The sequence below is a fragment of the Seriola dumerili genome, unplaced genomic scaffold, assembly GCF_002260705.1.
Source record: "Seriola dumerili isolate Sdu_G_001 unplaced genomic scaffold, Sdu_1.0 BDQW01000133.1, whole genome shotgun sequence".
NCBI classification, from domain to species: domain Eukaryota; kingdom Metazoa; phylum Chordata; class Actinopteri; order Carangiformes; family Carangidae; genus Seriola; species Seriola dumerili.
In genome coordinates, this window is record NW_019174388.1 from 51,817 (window position 1) to 70,014 (window position 18,198).

The 18,198-nt window shown below is 41.6% G+C and overlaps 1 protein-coding gene across 3 annotated transcripts in view; it reads left to right on the forward strand.

The window, feature by feature from the left end:
* ripor3 (RIPOR family member 3) overlaps positions 1-15,357 on the forward strand; it is a 54,166-nt gene extending 38,809 nt beyond the window's left edge. For 2 of the 3 annotated variants that reach the window (XM_022748841.1, XM_022748842.1), the window contains 18 exons: positions 980-1,043; positions 1,164-1,207; positions 2,493-2,618; positions 2,908-3,053; positions 4,451-4,577; positions 5,219-5,379; positions 5,727-5,969; positions 6,217-6,313; positions 6,748-7,008; positions 7,092-7,237; positions 7,327-7,468; positions 7,976-8,105; positions 8,293-8,457; positions 8,577-8,741; positions 11,410-11,612; positions 12,490-12,573; positions 12,747-12,837; positions 13,579-15,356. In XM_022748841.1, coding sequence (XP_022604562.1) covers positions 980-1,043; positions 1,164-1,207; positions 2,493-2,618; positions 2,908-3,053; positions 4,451-4,577; positions 5,219-5,379; positions 5,727-5,969; positions 6,217-6,313; positions 6,748-7,008; positions 7,092-7,237; positions 7,327-7,468; positions 7,976-8,105; positions 8,293-8,457; positions 8,577-8,741; positions 11,410-11,612; positions 12,490-12,573; positions 12,747-12,837; positions 13,579-13,679 — 2,496 coding nt within the window. In that variant the 3' untranslated portion in view covers positions 13,680-15,356. Of the gene's footprint in view, positions 1-979; positions 1,044-1,163; positions 1,208-2,492; positions 2,619-2,907; positions 3,054-4,450; positions 4,578-5,218; positions 5,380-5,726; positions 5,970-6,216; positions 6,314-6,747; positions 7,009-7,091; positions 7,238-7,326; positions 7,469-7,975; positions 8,106-8,292; positions 8,458-8,576; positions 8,742-11,409; positions 11,613-12,489; positions 12,574-12,746; positions 12,838-13,578 lie in introns of all 3 variants that reach the window. The other variant, XM_022748843.1, reaches the window with a different exon arrangement.
* The last annotated feature ends 2,841 nt before the right edge of the window (positions 15,358-18,198 follow it).

The window sequence follows — 18,198 nt, forward strand, 5'->3', positions numbered from 1 at the left end:
ATTAACAGACAACTGAGGACTCATTCACAGCGTCTGTCTGTGTCTCTGTCCGTCCGTCACACAGCAGCTCAGGTCAAAAACATGAAGAGTAAGGTACAGAAGTTTTGATTACAAGAAAATAATAACAACATTAATACAATACTGTAAGAAAATGAATTAATAAGCAAATAAAAAACACTGGGGGAAAAGGTAAATAAATAGAAAGACTTAGATGAAGACGTGAAATGGGAGCACAAGTTTTAACAGCTTAACAAGTGATTGTCGTCATGTTCAGCTCCATTTCTTTGTAGAAAACATGAAAGTGAGGTTTTGTTTATGGATGTAAAAGATTCATTAGAAAATATTCTTTTTTCATATTTTGTTTTGATCTTAAAAAAACCAAAAGATACAACAGCAGAACATTTATTCTCGTCCTCATGTTCCAACACGTGCTCACGCCTTCACATCTGTTCTTCTCCTCCTCCTCCTCTCCTTTCACACAGTCACCTGCTCCTTTTGTTTAGAAATCTGTCGTTTACTGATCGACCGCAACAAGTTTCCCTTTCAGATGTTTTTACAGCACACACACACACACACACACACACACACACACACACGAGCTACGACACATGCTAACAGACCTCACTTTGTCACATGTTCATTCAGGATGACTGACCACAGAGCCTTTCACAGGGAGGTCAGCACCTCTGTCTGTAACACTGACATCTGTGTATGCCTCTGCAACCACACACACACACACACACACACACACAGACTTTATACAACAAAAAAAATCAACAGTACTGAGTCTGCAATATGTTCAGATTGAACCTCTATCACCTCAAGTATGAAATACTAAGATACAATGATGATTGTGACCTTTGACCTCAATGTGGACAGAAAATAGGTGAAAAAGCAAAAGTGGTTGACAACAATAAGAAGATTTAAGTTTTATCTTTTCTATCTAAATTTCCACATTAACCCAGTTTCTCCTCTGCAGGACATGTCTGTGATGGAGGGAGAGTTAGAAATCCTCCTCGGAGAGCTACACATCAAAATGAAAGATACACACGCACACACACACACACACACACACACACACACACACACACACACACACACACACACACAGCAGTTTATAAGTGATCAGTGACTCACTGTTTTCCAAATGTTTTCACTCGCAGGTCTGATCGGCTTCGCCCGGCTCTGCCCTGGGGACCAGTATGAGGTCAGATTTTCTCTTGAGCAAAAACATTTGATCAAAAACAGGAAGATGCTCAAACGTGTGAATCATATTCTGTCAATGAAAAGTGAAATAAACATATTTATTCACTTTTAACTTTGTGTAAATGTGACTAAAAACAGAGCCGGTGGTTGAACTGAATGTGTGAATCCTGACACCAACATCACCTGAACAAACTGTAGCTGAGTATTTGACCATCAGCAGCACTGTGTTATTTCACATGTGCCACTAACAGGCAGAGAAGAAGAAAACTAAACATGGATGCAAACAATGAAAGTTGAGATATTTTTAAAAAAATTGCTTTGCAAAAGAAATGAAACCAGCACATTTGTTTAAAGGAGATATTTGAAAGTTTTGCTATTGCTACATAGCTAACGTTAGCATTACTTACCAGTCTTACCAATAGCTTCATCTTCATGACAAGAGGTTATAATACGTCCTCAGAGCAGCTACATCTTCAGGGCTGCCTGGACGCTTCAGTGACTCGGTATTGGAAAGGGATAAGACGGTCCAACCGGGCCAGGGCTAGCTCGTTAGCATGCTAACTTCAGTAGTTAACTGGAGAAAGCTGTTGGTGAGTAAAGGAATGAAGTTTGATGCTGAATTCAAACAGTTTCTTCTAGACTGGTAAGTTAACAGCTGTTAATGCTAATGTTAGCTATGTAGCAAAAACTTACAAACAGCTTCTTTAACTTCAAGGATGCACTGATTTTATACAAAACACTGTGTTTAAAAGAAAATCACACAGAGGATATTCAACCAGATTTGTTGTTTGGACACTAAAGGGTCAGTTCGCCCTGTAGTGAATATAACTGTTCAGATATTTTCAGCTTTATCTGCTGAAGTTTGGAGGTATTCCCTCCTGAGACTTCTGCTGCCACCACAACACAAAGAGAAATCCACATATGTTGCCACAGCATTTTAAAAACAATGTCCTGATGACGGTGACTAACCCACTGACCTCGCTGTCAGCGTTTCCCATTGAGAACTGCGAAAAAAACTGATGTAAATTTGTCACCACCGAGGTGTTTGATTGTCCTGATGAACTGGAGCAGTGATCGAGAAAACAGATTTTGACTGTAAACACACAACTGTTCTTCGTTCAGCTGTTTCCTTCTGACAACAAATAACACGCAGTATTTTTACCTCGTTGGTCGGAGGTTGATCTCTTTAAACTCTGACCCTGAACTGACTGAAGAACTCACCTGTTGGTCGAGTTATGGCCAGTGGTTGGTGGTGATGTCATGTCTTGATGATGTCATGTGACCAGGTGGTGGTGCGACTGGGCCGCCAGCGGTGGAGGATCAGAGGGAGGATCGAATCCGACGACACGCAGTCGTGGGACGAGGAGGAGATGGTCTTCCTCCCTCACATACACCACAACTTCGAGATCAAGGTTAACACACACACACACACACACTTTGGTCCATATGAACTTATTTATTTATATTTATCTATGTACTTAAATACTGTTTATTTTTGTCTTTTGTCTCTTTGTATTTTACTGTATTTTATTGTATTTTAACTCAGTTGCTGTGACATTTTAATTTAATAAAGACATCCATCTATCTTTCTATCTATACAAGTCAATAAACAGAAATGAATTATATAATAATAATAATAATAATGTTGTGTGTTTGTGTGTGTGTGTTTGGGTGTCTCACCTATCAAATGCCATCTCTCAGGTGACGGAGGCGAAGGGTTTGGGTTGGCTGCTGGTTGGCATGGTAACGTGTGCGAGCGCAGACTTCTTCGTGGCGAGGCCTCAGCTGATGCTGGTGGACATCACGGAGCTGGGGACCATCAAACTGCAGCTGGAGGTCACCTGGAAGTACGAACACGTCGCACACGAACACAAACACATTCATGACGTGTAGCACAGACGCACGTCCTGCTCTGAGGACAGGAAGTGATGTGGAGGTCAGGACAGTAACTGAGGCGTGGACAGCTGAGTGAGGAAATGTAAAACATGAGAACGACTTCTATGAATCTTTGTCCTGACCTCAGATGTGTGGCCCCTCGCTCTGTCCTGCACATATCGTATTAAAAGTTGAGTCACATGACTGACAGGTGCAGCTGGTTCACGCAGCCATCAGATCACAGAGCGACTCTGCTGGAAAACAAAACCCTCTCCTGTTTTTTCTTTTCCCCGCTCAATCTCTTTCTGTTACTTCATTGTTTTCTGAAATGTCAGACTGTGACTTTAACACATGTTCTCAGCAGAAACACAACACAGACCAAACAACAACAAGTGATGTGTTGCATCATTTTAGATTCACAGTCAGAGGCTGTTCTCTTCTTCAGTCTCTGCCTCTGTCTGCTTTGAACCTCTAACCTGAGCCAGCTGCCGCAGAGCAGCTGATTGAATACAGAGCGTACATCACACACACACACACACACACACACACACACATATATATATATATATACACAGACACACACACATTGCTGTGCCCTTTGCACCATGACAGATCACATTTCAGGCTTTAGAGCAGCCAGGTGGAGGACGTTTCATGGATTCTCCCCGGAGAGACGGAAAATTAAAGTCACACTCTCACACCTACAAAACAAAAACCCGCTGAGGCCGTACACACTCACACAACACACACATTTCTGTGGAGCCCCTTTCAGTGATTTACACTGTTTTGCTGCAACATATAACGTGAAATAGGAGTCAAGAAAAAGTGAAAATATGTCTCTGGGCAGCGGGAGAAGATGGAAACATGTTGGATCAAAGTTCAGACTGATGGGAGGAGAAAATGTGGACACAAGTGATGAATATCAGGCAGAAAGCTGTTGATAAAGAGTGTGAGTCCCCTGACAGCCTCTGTACTGTAGGATATAAACAATTTACTCACTGATAATGATTCTGTGTAAATAAAAGGACGAAGCAGATACGTCCAGTGGGAGTTACTCAGCAGAGAAACATGAAAGCACAAAGTCTCTGAAGTGTCAGGACTGTGACTATAAAGTTGCATGAATATCAGTATGCACACGCCGTACGCTCTGGATCTCACAAAGTAAAGAAAGGTGAAGGAAAAAGAGTCAAACCTCTGGGAAAAGTCTGGAAACTCACTCATGAGACAAACTGATAAACTAAAATATTCACCATCAGTAATATCTGCAGGTTTATTGTCAGATGTTTGACACGTATGGAGAGTGTGATGTTTAGTGTGTTTGTGTGTGATGTGCATTTATCTGAACCTCTGTGTGTTTGTGCACCTGCAGTCCGTTTGACAGCGCTGAGAAGATGAGGCCTCTGTCCGTCAGCAGGCAGTCGGTGGCCAGCAGGAAGAGCTCAGTTTACAGCTGGACCGCACCGAGCACCCCCTCCTTCACCGAGAAGTATTTCATAGTGAGTACACACACACACACACACACACACACACACAGAGAGAGAGAGAGAGAGAACTGAACAGAGGAGTGAGGTCATTACAGGTCACTAACAAACATACATACGAATTATACAGTGACAACCGGGGGGGGTCAACTATCTCTCCAGGGTCAAAGGGAAGTCAGTGCAGTGCAGTCACGTGCGTCAGTGAACTGAGGTGTTGAGCACATGTATTATAATATTGTTCAATTACCTGAATAGGTAAAACTCCTGAATTCCTAAGTGAAAACAAAAAGGGTGTCTGTTATAAAAACTAATGTTAAAGCTAAAAGACTAAACCAGCACATGAAATGAAATAATAAACTCTATATTGATGTAAAAACGTTTCTCCACAACAAACACCCTCCATTGTCTCACGGCTCATGACCGAGCACCAGTGTTTGCTAACATTAGATCATATATGACATTTAATATTGGTAATGACATGACAAGCTAACATTGGACAGGCACTATTAGCTAGCTGACATTGGTTAGCTAAACTGTAATGTAAAGCTAAAGTTAGAAACTAGTTAGCTTAACTGTAACTTAAGGTTAAAGTTAGAAACTAGCTAACAGTGACTTTAGAGTTTGATGTTAACATTGACGTGTTGCTTCCTCTGCAGTCGATGGTGCGTGAGCTGCGGGATCGAGAAGGTTCCCTCCCGTCTCTGGTGTCTAAAGGTCGTCACAACAGAGGAGGCGTGTCTCTGCTCAGTTACCTGTCCGACCCCTCACACACCTCCGTCATGTCCAACCACATCCCCAAAAGCCCCTACACCCCGAGGTATGTCGTACAGGGTGGTAAACATAGTGGGATATCACTTTTGTTTTTTGTGTGGCTCAAGTGAAAGGAGGCGGTAACTTCCCATCCTTTCCTGGCTTGTTTCAGTTCAATCAAAGAGATTTTGTTTTCACTGTTTTTTTGATTTGAAAGATTTTTAGAGTTTTGAAGAGGAAAAAGTTGTTTTACAAGATAAATTATAGAAAAGTTGTACCAAAGTAAACGCCTGATCTTCAGGTTGGGAACCACTGCTTTTAAGGACCATTTTCAGCGCTGAGTCGTAAAGTGAAAGTTCTCAGTGTGGATTTATGTGTTGATTACACTTAAAACGAAAATCCATTCCTCCTCAGTCTGACGCGGGCTCACAGCTACCCCTCCTGCCCCAGTCAGGGCACCAGTCTGGGAGGGAGCCAGACTCGGCTGTCTCTTGGGGAGGAAGGATCCCTGGAGGTCTCCACAGAGGAGAGGGAGAGGAGGAAGAGCATGGATGAGAAGGAGGAGGAGGAAGAGGAGGAGGAAAGGTGGGGAGCAGTGTTAGAGACTCCCTCTACACCAGGGGAGAGTAAGACGGGATCCCTGCTGGCCCTGCAGAGGTGAGGATGAACTCACGAACCACTTGTTTTGCATTTTAAAACTGAACAAATAACAAATGTATGTAACAAATGAATAAATTAATAAATGTAACAAATGAAGTCAAAGACAAAATGACAGTGTTTGTAATTAAGTTTCAGAGTTTAGGTTTTACCTCATCTCCTCTGCCTTCAGGATCCCGACATACTTTGACTTCTTCTTCTTCTTCTTCTTCTTCTTTTTTGAATAATCATGATGTATTTGTTCCAGGTCCAGTACTCCTGACATCCTCAGGAAGAACACAGCTGGAGAACCAGATGTTGAGACACACAGTGCAGCCCCAGGACAGGACTCTGTCAGTGTGCAGGTAGAAAAAACAAAACAAAAAAGACTTCCACTCATATCATACATACACTGCGCTGAAATTCTGATGCAGGTAAAGTGTTTTACAATAAAAAATGTAATAGTACAATAAAATAATGGCTAATAGGGTTAGAGTAGGACAATGAGAATAGACAATAGGAAGACAGAAGATGATAAAATATGTAGATGAAAATAAAAACAGAAACCAGTAATTGAATCAGAATCTGATCCAACAACCAGAGCCACTATTTTCTTATTGTTGTCAACTCCCTCATCTCTTCTTCATCTCGTCCTTTCTCTTTCAGTTTACTTTTCTTCACCTCCTTAAATCTCCTCCTGTTTTCACAGCGTCTCTCTTCAGGTTTCATCAGGCTGACACTTGTCTCCTCTTGTTTCTTCTTCTCTTTTCAAACTCACTCCTTCCTTTGTTTCTACCAGGACTCCCCAGACTGTCAGTCGTACTCGGCTTCACCTACGCTCGCTACCCAGCCTCCACCTGCGGCCCCATCGTCAACCACCACGAGGGCCGCTCCGGCCCCGGGGAGGTCGGGGATGAGTGGCGCCCAGCGCAGGGCCCAGGCGCTCAGGCTGGGGGCCCTGATCGCAGAGCTGGAGAAGACGTTACAGAACCAGAGTCTGTCTGAGAAGGAGCTGAGAGCCCTGGACCACCAGATACTGCACCTGGCCACCATCCTGAAGGTAAACCAACGCCTGCAGGTAAAGATACTGGAGGTGATTTTTATCTTTCCTCTTCATGAATGTGTGAATGTGTTCCTCCTCAGAACGACCTCTCCCTAATGAAGAGCTCATCATCGGAGGAGACGCTCGCTGTCGAGGAAGTCCTGGGCAGCTTTGACTTCCTGTCACATGACTTCAACGCGGATGACGACACTTCCTGTTTGGGCAGCCTGAGACTAAAGGACAGTGGGTGAGTTTCCAGGTGGATAAAAGAAAAATAATCAGCAGTGACCTGTGGTAAAACAACTCATCTCTGCTCTTCATCTCTCTCTCCATCAGCATCAGCTCTTTCCAGCAGAGCACACTGAACAGCCAATCAGCTTCTGAGGAAGAGTTGGTCTTCATCCCTCTGACTTCTGGGAATTGGGGTTTTGACCAAGCTCTAGAGACTCACCTGGATATCTGCCTCCTCCTGCTACAGGTACAGGAGCCATGTCCGTCACATCCTCATGGACACGATATCACAGTAACGCCTTGAAGGAATTTCTTCAAATTTTGTACGAACATTCATTAGGAGTCATGGATGAACTGTGTAGATTTTGGTGGTCAAAGGTCAAAGGTCAAGGTCGCTGTGACCTCACAAAATGTTTTTGGCCTGATATCTCATGAAAGCCTTGAGGGAAATACAGAACAGGTTTATGTTTACATTAATGATGACACATTTCAACACAATGTCTAACAGGATAAAATGATGAAGTGAGGACATTTTATATCCAAAAGGTCAAAGGTCAACTTCACTGTGACATCATAACGTTCTGCACAAAAAATTCTGGTCGTTATTCAATGCTGTAACTCAGGAAGGAGAGACTGTCACCATGTTTCCTGCAACTCGGCTGGTTAGTCGAGGCAAACGACCATGAGGCGGGAAATCTGGTTCATCTTTGCTCTTGCTGAGCAAATCTAACCAATGATCATAACGTCTCCTCAGATGATTAGAACGACTGACTTCTGCCCGTCTCGGAGGGAGCTGCTGGAGGAGGTGGCTCTTCAGGCTGAAGTCCTGGACAGAGTCAGCTGTCTGCTGCTGGAGAAGAACAACAACATCTGCGCTCGTGACAGTCAGTAAAAACAAATCTGTTTATATGTCTTTAAGAGAATGACATGTTTATAATTAATATATGATTAGCAACGAATAATTTACAGCAGGTTTGAACCTGGGTCTTTGTTAATGTTCAGGTGATGTTCCTGGGTAAAGAAAGGTAAATATATATATCCTCCTCCTCCTCTCCTCTCCTCATCCTCCAGTCCTCCCTAAGGCCCAGAGAACGAGGGATGTCTTGTTGTTCTGGGATGATTGTGTGAACGACAGCAGCTCTCCTTTCTATTGCCCGGCCAGCAGCTTCTCCAGGACACTGAAGAAACGTTACACGCACAAGGTGAAGGCCAAGCAGCCCGGCCAATCAGAGAAAGGTAGATAAGCACTTCATTCCACCTGTTTTGTTTTTTTTTGGGGGGGGGGGGTAATAACTCGACCACGAGCAGATGAAAACCTCTCTCTCTCTCTCTCTCTCTCTCTCCCTCCCCTGCAGTGTTTTCCCAGCTCCTGCAGCAGGTCCAGACGGCCTGTCGCATGGTGCCCAGCCCTCGGCCGCTCTGCAGCCCAGACAGAGTCACCCTGTTCCAGCTGTCGGTGTATCTGAAACGCTGGAGCGTCCAGGAGCTGGGAGAGCACATCTCCCGCCTCTCTAAAGAAGGTATTAAAATATAGACGTCGCTTTAAAATGCTTGAACTAAGAGAACATCCAAATGATAAGAAAATATACCCATATGCAAATGTAACGTATGTACATATATTGAATTTCTATATAGGACTTATATGCACATATAAAATAAAAGCACATATGTAAAAACTATATATGAAACCTATTAGAAATATATGTGTAGCCTATACAAATTATTTATGTTTGTATGCTTTCATTGTAGACTTGTAACATAAATATATATTCATCCTAAAGCCTGTCACTATATGTTGATATTATAAACATGTGAAGATAGACGTGTTTAAAATTAATTTAAAAAACATACATGTTGTTTATGTTATGTTGTTTTAATAAACTTGCATTAAATTTAAATAAATATCATTAACATATATGGTTGCAACATCTTATAACATATAAAAATATATCATTTAGACATTTTTAATATATGAACCTACATTTATAATTGTTACTATTTCATGTATGCTCTAAACATATAAATATAAAAATCCCTTGATATAGTGACATGTCATATATTATATTTCTGTATGCGTATGTCTAATATGAGACTAACCATGTCACGTAGCTTGAGGTTTATTGTACTGAGCAGCAGAAGAAGAGCTTCGTTTCTATCCTCTTTTTATTTTAATGACAACAGACCAGCGCGGAGCACCAACCATATTTTTGCAAACTAAATCCATATTATTTTTTTCTACCATCACATATGACAGGTGTCCACAGCGTGTGTGTGTGTATATAGATATGTGCATGTGTGTGTATATAGATATGTGCACATGTGTGTGTGTGTGAGGAATGGTATGTCCTCTCCTACAGAGCTTTAGGATCCGAGAACGTTCCAGAGATTCCTGCATATGAAAGGAATCTGGACCATCTGTCAACGTGACAGCCAAACTGAGTGTGTGTGTGTGTGTGTGTGTGTGTGTGTGTGTGTGTGTGTGTGTGTGTGTGTGTGTGTGTGTGTGTGTGTGTGTGTGTGCAGGGGCCACAGTTCTCCTTAAAGGATCTTTTAAGATTCAACAGCCACATGATTCATCTTAACTTCCTTCCTTCCTTCTTTTCATCCTTCCTTCCTTCCTTCTTTCCTCCTTCTTTTCATCCTTGCCTCCTTCCTTGCATCCTCCTTCTTTTCATCTTTCCTTCCCTCCTTCCTTCTTCTTCTTTTCTTCCTTCATTCCTTCCTTCCTTCCTCCTTCCTTCCTTCCTTCCTTCCTTCCTTCCTTATGTCTGCTGTGTATTACACTGATAAACTTCATTTGGTTTGCATGGCACGGCTAAAACAACAACACTGTGTCTCTGCTCTTAATTCAATCAGGGACAAATCAAGTCTGAAATAAATCTTGGCATTTGTTTTAACTCACTCTGAACACCAGGCGGGTGGAGTTTACAGCCCAACTGAGACGAAGCGTGCCAGGAACGTTAGATAAGATTTAATTTACTTTTCTGAGATGTGAAAGTTAAGGGTGTGAAAGTCTTATTACATGAAAACATCACACAGCTGTTGCTGGCAGGAGCACTTCCTGGTTACTGAAGTGTGGATTAAAATGTGCATGAAAATAAAACGAACTGCAGAAACCCTGAGAGGCAGGTAAAAAAAAGAAAAACAGTCTCCTATGTTTATCCCATGCGTCCACTGTGACCTTTGACCTTTGTAGGTCTTTGTACTCTCTCACCTGACGTCCAATAGCCTCTGACAGAAAGATTTATTATTACCTATTAAAATACATTTCTAGCCAAAAGAAAGGCGTGACAGTGACGTTACATAAATGACATTATATGAACTTTGTGTTGGAGAAACTTAAATTAATCTGGAGAAAAACATGTTTTCAGTCTGATTTAAACTGTGGTAGTGGTGCACTTCAGCCTCTGGTGGCCGACATGAGTATTACAAAAACAAACACTTAAAAAAATTCACTTAAATTTAAAAATAAATAAATAAATAAAATATAATATATGACATATACTGTATGTCTCTATTTCAAGAGTGATGTCACCTATAAAGGGATATATTATTATCACATATTTACATCTGCATATATGAAGACTCATAACATATATGAAAGACCCATAGTATATATATACTTGTATGTGTACATATATTCAAATATTATTATGACATATGTCAACAATATAAACATATATAAATCAGACATATACAAACATATGTCACATTGTCATGATGAAATGAAACTGAATATATAATTTTTACATATGTTTTCATTTTATACGTACATATATTTCATTTATGGAAATTCACTATATGTATATACGTATATGATGTTTGTGTATGGGAGGGCTTCCACAGAAAACAGTGTAAAAAGTTTAATATTTCTATATTTCTATACATATCTTACTGCATTTGCCTCAGCAGATTTTCATCTTATGTTAAATAAAAACTAAAAACTGTCAAATATGTTTGAGTGAGTATAAACTGGATATTCCTTAAATTCCAACTCTTAAATCTGTTTCCAAAGTTCATGAAAAGTCCTGAAGCTGAGAGGGAAAAAAACATTTACACCTCTATGACTTAATTTGCTGATAAAGATCATGTGATGTGATTGAGAGCTCCAGAACAGCAGCTACTAAATGGACCATGAACACAAATTACCTGTGTTGTTCCTTCACCGTGGCTCCTGGTGTGTTTCAGAGTACATCCTGTCGGCCCTCAGGAGCCCCAAACGGAGGCGAGCGCTCAACAAACTGAGAGGGCGGAGCATCGTGGAGCTCCTCCCACTGGGGTGCACGCTGCAGACCCTGGCCGCCCTGCAGGTCGACTCCAACCACAAAGTCTGCAAAGCCGCCGCCAACTGTCTGTGCAGAGCCGCAGGCTGCAAGGCCTTCAGGAGCAAGGTGCGTCCACCCGTCCCGGGCAGCGTGTTCACAGCTGTCGTCACGCTACAATGTAAAATCTGAAAAATATCAGATACAGACAACAGACAAAATGAATTAGAGAAGTAACAAGAAAATTCGATTCACAAAAGTAAAATATACAAGAGTAATTTGATAGATACTTAGACTGTGTCCGACATATGGTGCACTGCATTTACTTTTATTCTGAGTGTCTGAAATCTGAGTGTGAAATTGAGTGACCTGAGAAATTCCTCCTTCCTCACAGAAAACGGCAGGAAAACAACAACAGGTGTAAATAATGAAATCATCACACGGTTCACTGAGACACTTCAACAGAACAGAACCATCGTTAATGTAATAAGTAACACCTGAGCTTTAACTGCTGTGATGAGAAAAGTTTCTGTTTTTTTCATCTGTATAAACAAAACCAGGGAGGCAAGTGAAGTTTTTATTATTCTGGGAGGAAAGGAAAAAAGAATCAGAAAAATTATTACCCCCTCCCAAATCTTTTTTTTTCCTCTCATCTCTTGGGGGTTGTTTCCACACATGAAAATGAAAACACTTGCCTTTCAGGGCTTTGGTAAAGGAGTGGAGTGACTGAACGAGGGACACGTAGCTAGTTAGCTTCGTTAGCATTAAACCGATCACAGAAAACGTACATTTACCAACAGAAAGATTTGTGTTTGTTTGGAGATCTGACAAAGTACAGTGGAGTACGGTGTAGAAAGTGATCAGGAGAAAGAAAACACTCTGCGGCCTCCTGATATAAAGTAAAGTAGAAGAAGAGTAGTCTTGTGTTTTAGCAGCTTCCCTCTCTCCGTCTCCCTTCTGCCTCGAATGAATTGTACTGATGCAGCTTCTCTTACTTCTGCCTCAGGCGCTGATTCACTACACAGAGAGTCTGAAGAGCTCCGACCTTCAAATCCAACATGGCTCCTGTCTGGCTCTGAAGTGCCTCCGGGTGAGCGACACACACACACACACACACACACACACACACACACACACACACAGAAACCTGTCAACACACACACAAGTCTGGTCTATATCACGGGCTGGTTATCAATTGTCTGGTGTGTGTGTGTGTGTGTGTGTGTGTGTGTGTGTGTGTGTGTGTGTGTGTGTGTGTGCCAGGCGACAGAGAGTGTGGACCACATAGCAGATCTGTGGAGATCAGCGGATGAAGATCTTCGCAGCGCTGCCAGAGAGACCGTCCTCTCCTTTGGTACAAACCGAACGACTCTTCCTTCAGTTTATATATATATATAGATATATTGTTTTACCTTCTAGATTCTGATGGCCTAAGGTCAAAGGTCAAAGGTCAAGGTCACGGTGACCTCACAAAACATGAATTTGGCCTTGTGAATGCAATATCTCAAGAACTTCTCAAGAGAATCCCTTCAAATTTGGCAAAACATTCACTTGGACTCAAGGAAGAACTGATTAGACCTCAATGGCTAAAGGTCAAAGGTCATGATGACCTCGTATAATGTAGTTTTGGCTTTGTGAATGTAATATATCTGTAATGTCTTGAGGGAATTTCTTCAGATTTGGTAAAAATGTTCACCTGGACTCAAGTACGACCTGATTAGATTTTAGTGGCTAAAGGTCAAAGGTCAAACTCACTGTGACATCACAAAACCCAGTTTTGGACTTGTGAATGCAACGCCTTGAGGGAATTACTTCAAATTTGGTGCAAACGTTCACTTTGACTCAAGGACAAAGTGATTTGATTTTGGTGATCAAAAGGTCAAAGGTCACTGTGACCTCACAGTACACTTTTTAGCCTTTAATCAGACTTCGCACAGTAATTATTAAAAAATGTCACTCAGATGGTTCATATTTTCTCTGACTCTGGATAAACAAGGATGTAATCTGGAACTAGTCTGAGTGGCGGAGGGATACGACCACGAGGAGGTGACTCTAGTTTGTTTTTTTATTAAACTTTCCTCTCGTCCGTCTGCAGGTAAGAAGGGCTTCCTGGCCTTCCAGAGGATGGACCAGCTGTACACCGAGATGCAGGAGGAGGCTTATCAGAACCAAGAGACTGAGATTACCATTCTATAGGAGACATGTGTGGAACTGAAACATCAAGAGTCTCGATGAACCCGGGTGTCGGGGCGAGAGACTGAATGATGAGCTGGATGATGAAGTTTATGAGCTTGCACTGAAGGGGAATGACAGGACGAGGATAACAATGAATCTCTGGTGCCTTCATAACTACGGATACTAAAGGGACGAGAGCGGAGGACGATCTGATGACGGCGACTTCAAGCTTCCTCTGGACGGATCGTTCAATCACTGACGTTAGAGTTTTCCTACAAAGCCTCAATGTTCTTGATCCTGTGACCAGAGAAGAGACTTTACGGGGAAACATGGATTTATTTTGTTCTGTTCTCTGTCGCAGCAGTTAGTTTATTTAACCAGATAAATTACCATGTGCAGCTTTAAAATTATTCCTGCTTTTCCAGCGTCGGGACTCGCTTTCAACAACCAGTCTATGAGGTTGTTTTATTGGGAAAATGAAGGATAAATATATTATTGTAATTTCACATAATGTCACACGAGTATGTAATTAAGAGAAAAATGGAAAATCTCATGTGAACATTAAACCCTGAGGGACCAAATAAATCCTCATCAGCAGCTGCAGACGGTGTAAATCTACCTGTGGCAGGTTACTTCTTTCTCCGAGTCGTATTTAATTTCTATATTTTCAGGCTTTGCGGAAACAAAATGGCGGCTGAAACGTTTCCACAAACACAAACAGGAGCAGAGACGTTCGAGGATGCCGGAGGATTATAGAACAAAACAACTGCGGCAGGAAGCCAAACAGCTTTAAGAGGTTTTACTCTTCTTCTCTGGGTTTCCTGGTTTGCAGCTGCTGGAGGCTGATGAACATCTGGATTTCATGAGTTGTCATTTGAGATACACTTATGCATTGATTTGCTTTTATTTAGCTTGAAGGAGGAAACACAGATAAGTGGTCGGCCCTGACGTCTTATTACTGATTGATAAAGAATCTCTGGTAACACTTAATAATAAAGTTTCAAAACACATGAATGTTAATGAAAGAAACGAATGAAGGATGTGTCACAACTTCCTGTTTCCCACCATTAGGAAATGATCAAGTCACTGAGTTTATGTGATTCTTAGTGGATCAGTTACGTCATACAACAGCTCTATATAAACATTTAATGAATAGTTGACAACACACTATTTGTCAGCTTCTCCTATGAAGACACAGTTTGTTGTTACAACAGCGTTTTAGTACATGTTCATTCCTCATCTCTTCATACAGCAGCCTCCATCTCCCTGAAATCTAAAGAGAGAAATCCATATGATGAAAAGTATATGCTTTGCTTGTTGTACATTGAACCTCGGCATGTGACAAATAAAACTTTGAACTGCTGTTTAGTAGCAGCATCACTTATATCTGAAACATAAAATACAATAATAAAACCCACCGCCCTGCGATAATATCTCATATCACAATATTTGGATCGAAAGTTTGGATGTCACCCCAGCCTAGTACATTATCAAACACCGCAGTATCATGGGTTATAAAGCATTTATTAAATGTTTATATTCTGCTCATACATTCACCTCTGTGCCACCAGAGCTGCTGAACCCAGTTACATAGACAAGGACTAGATCTGTAGAAAGCACAACAGTAACTGAGATTAAGACATGACTTTACTTGAGGCGGCACAACCAGGTAACTCACAGTAATAATAATAATAATTAGTTCTTTTTAATGTGACATAAATTAAGACCATTTGTTATTATGAATGCATGAATTATCATTGTGAAATTGTGTTAATGAATCATATAAACTCAGTGATTTTATTGTTTCTTAATGATGAGCAACATAATTTCATGATAATTCATGAATTAAATCAAAATTAAAAATGTGAGTTTTCTGAACTTAACATAAACAATAAGTTTATTGTTTTCTCATTAATTATTGTAACGTAAAACCAACAGATTTAAGTTCACTGAAGTTGGTCTGAAAATGATTAAATATTAGTAGATTTCAATATGTTGCTGTTTGATTTCTTACAGTTTATCTTATCATCTTATTTTATCCCACCTCTCTCTCCGTGGCCTGAGCTTCGTCTCGTCCCTGACACAGAAGCAGGTGCTGCCCTCTGCTGTCTGCTCAGGTGATCTGACGTTTGGGAACAGCCCTGACCTGAGGATGCCTTCGCTTGCCGCAGAGCAGATTTGGCTGTGGTTAGACTGACCTGGGACCTCTCTGACTGGGATATTTACAGACTGTCTGAGGTCAATACAGGGCCGCGGGAAGATGTTTTAAGTTGGGGCTGCTGTAGTGGGCAATAGTATGTTTCTGCAGTACCGGAGGCTGCAGTTTCAGGACCGTACTTAACTGCTATAAAGGTTTTATTTCCGATCCAAATACTACTTTTTATCCACATATTTGTAGTTTTAAAAAAGGTGCATTTCACCCAAATACTACTTTTTATCCACATATTTGTAGTTTTAAAGGTTTATTCCACTCAAATACTAATTATAAAGGGCTCGGCGGCAGCTTATAATGAACCAAATATCTTAACTCGAGCTGCGGCCCAGGTACTCTAGTAGTTATAACAAGCCAAATGTGGCCTTGGGCTCAGGTGTTGTGGAAATGAAGTCTCATAAGGGCGTGGGTGTCCAATGTCAGTGTGGACATGCATCAAGGAGAGGTGAGTCTGTCTCTTCCGGGTCGTGGTGTAGCCATGTTTTCACGCGATGCTCGTCCACAGGCGTGACTATGAGTTTTTCAGCTTCTGGAAACAGAGCTCTTGGTTGTGGATGGAGCTCAGGTAGACATGTTGCTTCATCTTGACCTGTGACAACGAGACTCTCTGGTGACATCGCCCCGGCCTGAGGTCCAGCTCCTCGGGAAGGTGAAGGGGCACCTAATCAATCGCTGATTTAATCGGTGAATCATGCAAGCAAAAGACACAACCTGACCACACTCCGCCGCGTAATGAAGCCACTTTCATTTAACAAACCAAGTCGGCTGAAAGTTTCTTTCTCAAAACGTCTTGAAAATTGTCATCGGTCGGCTGGAGGCTCCTCAAATGCCGCCAAGACAGTCCTAGCTTGACACCCGTTAGCAGCATGCTAAGTGGTGGCGGTGCTAACGCTGATACTCCGGCGGGAAATTACAACCAAACGAAAAACATTTCCTCGCCAATGACTTTGTTGTTACATTTCTTCTCACCAATGCACGCTTCACCAACCTTCATTTTGGGCGAGGAAGAGTAGAACTGGTCATGTCAACGCTATGCGAGCATTATGCTCTCGCCGGTTCCTGCAGCCATGGGTCAATAAAATGGCGTGGGAAGAAGACGTCGGTCTGTGTTTTATCTGCTGGGAGGAAAATGTGGTTCTTATTCAGGCTCAGTGCACCCATGATAACTCAACACAGATCAACTCTGTCTGGCTCCAGTGTGTAAGAAATGTTCCACGAAAAAACTCTGAATGCTCAAATCTCATCATGGACGATGTAGAAATAAAAGCAGGGGTCAAAATGCTCGGCATACCAGAGCTCTCATGTTGGAAACAAATCGACAGTCAATTTAGACACATCATCAAAGTCTCACACGGGATGTTTTAATATAGAACAGGATGGGAAGAAACTGTGTCTCTGCAATCAAACCTTTAGAATATCCATTAAACTACAACAGGGCTGAATCTTTATCTGCTGGATCTGCATGGCTTGTTTCAGCCCCTCCTGCAGGACCAGATAGTTCAGTTTCTGCACTTTTTTTAATTATTATTTTTTATTTTTCTTCTGGAATAGATTTGACCTGGTTAAATCTCCTGACTGAAAGCCAATACGTGTTTTATTCAGCAATATCAACAATGTTGAGTGACACTAAGGCTGCACTTGTTGTGTTTGTTGGGTTTCTAGCTGCTGTCTAAAATCATAATGTTCTCACTGCATTGATTTCACAGTTGCTTAGAAGAAAAAAGACAAGGATGAAAAAGCAGAGCTGAGGGAACACATGGGAGAAAAGGAAAAAACAGAAAGACAAGAGGAGGTTAGAGGAAGTGAGGATGAAAGAATTACAACAAGACTTAAGAGACTAAAGCCAGAGGCTGAACACTTATGCACTTTGAGCTACATGCTAGCATGCTGATTTTTTTTTAGCAGGCATGATATTTACCATCCTAGTTTAGCATGTTAGCATGCTAACATTGCTACCTGCTGATGGGGATGTACACACTTTTGAGAATCCTAGAATCAGGCTTTTACATAGACAACACAAGGGGCACTGACTGTAAGTATCAACGGATGTGTCGGCCATTAAAATATCAGTCAGATATCATGAGTGACAAATGAAATGAAATAAAATCAATAAAACTGAAATCTGTCCTTTATAAAGGCATTTAGATCTTTGAAGTACTTTGTAGAAACCCCTCTAGCAGCAGTTACACCCTCCAGTCTGCAGGTGAGTCTCTAGAAGCCTTGCTCACCTGGATTTGGAGTTTATCTCGTTCTTCCAGGCAGATCCTCTCAGCTCTGTCTGGATGGGAAGCGTCTGTGAGCTGCCGTCTCCAACTCTCTGCACACCGG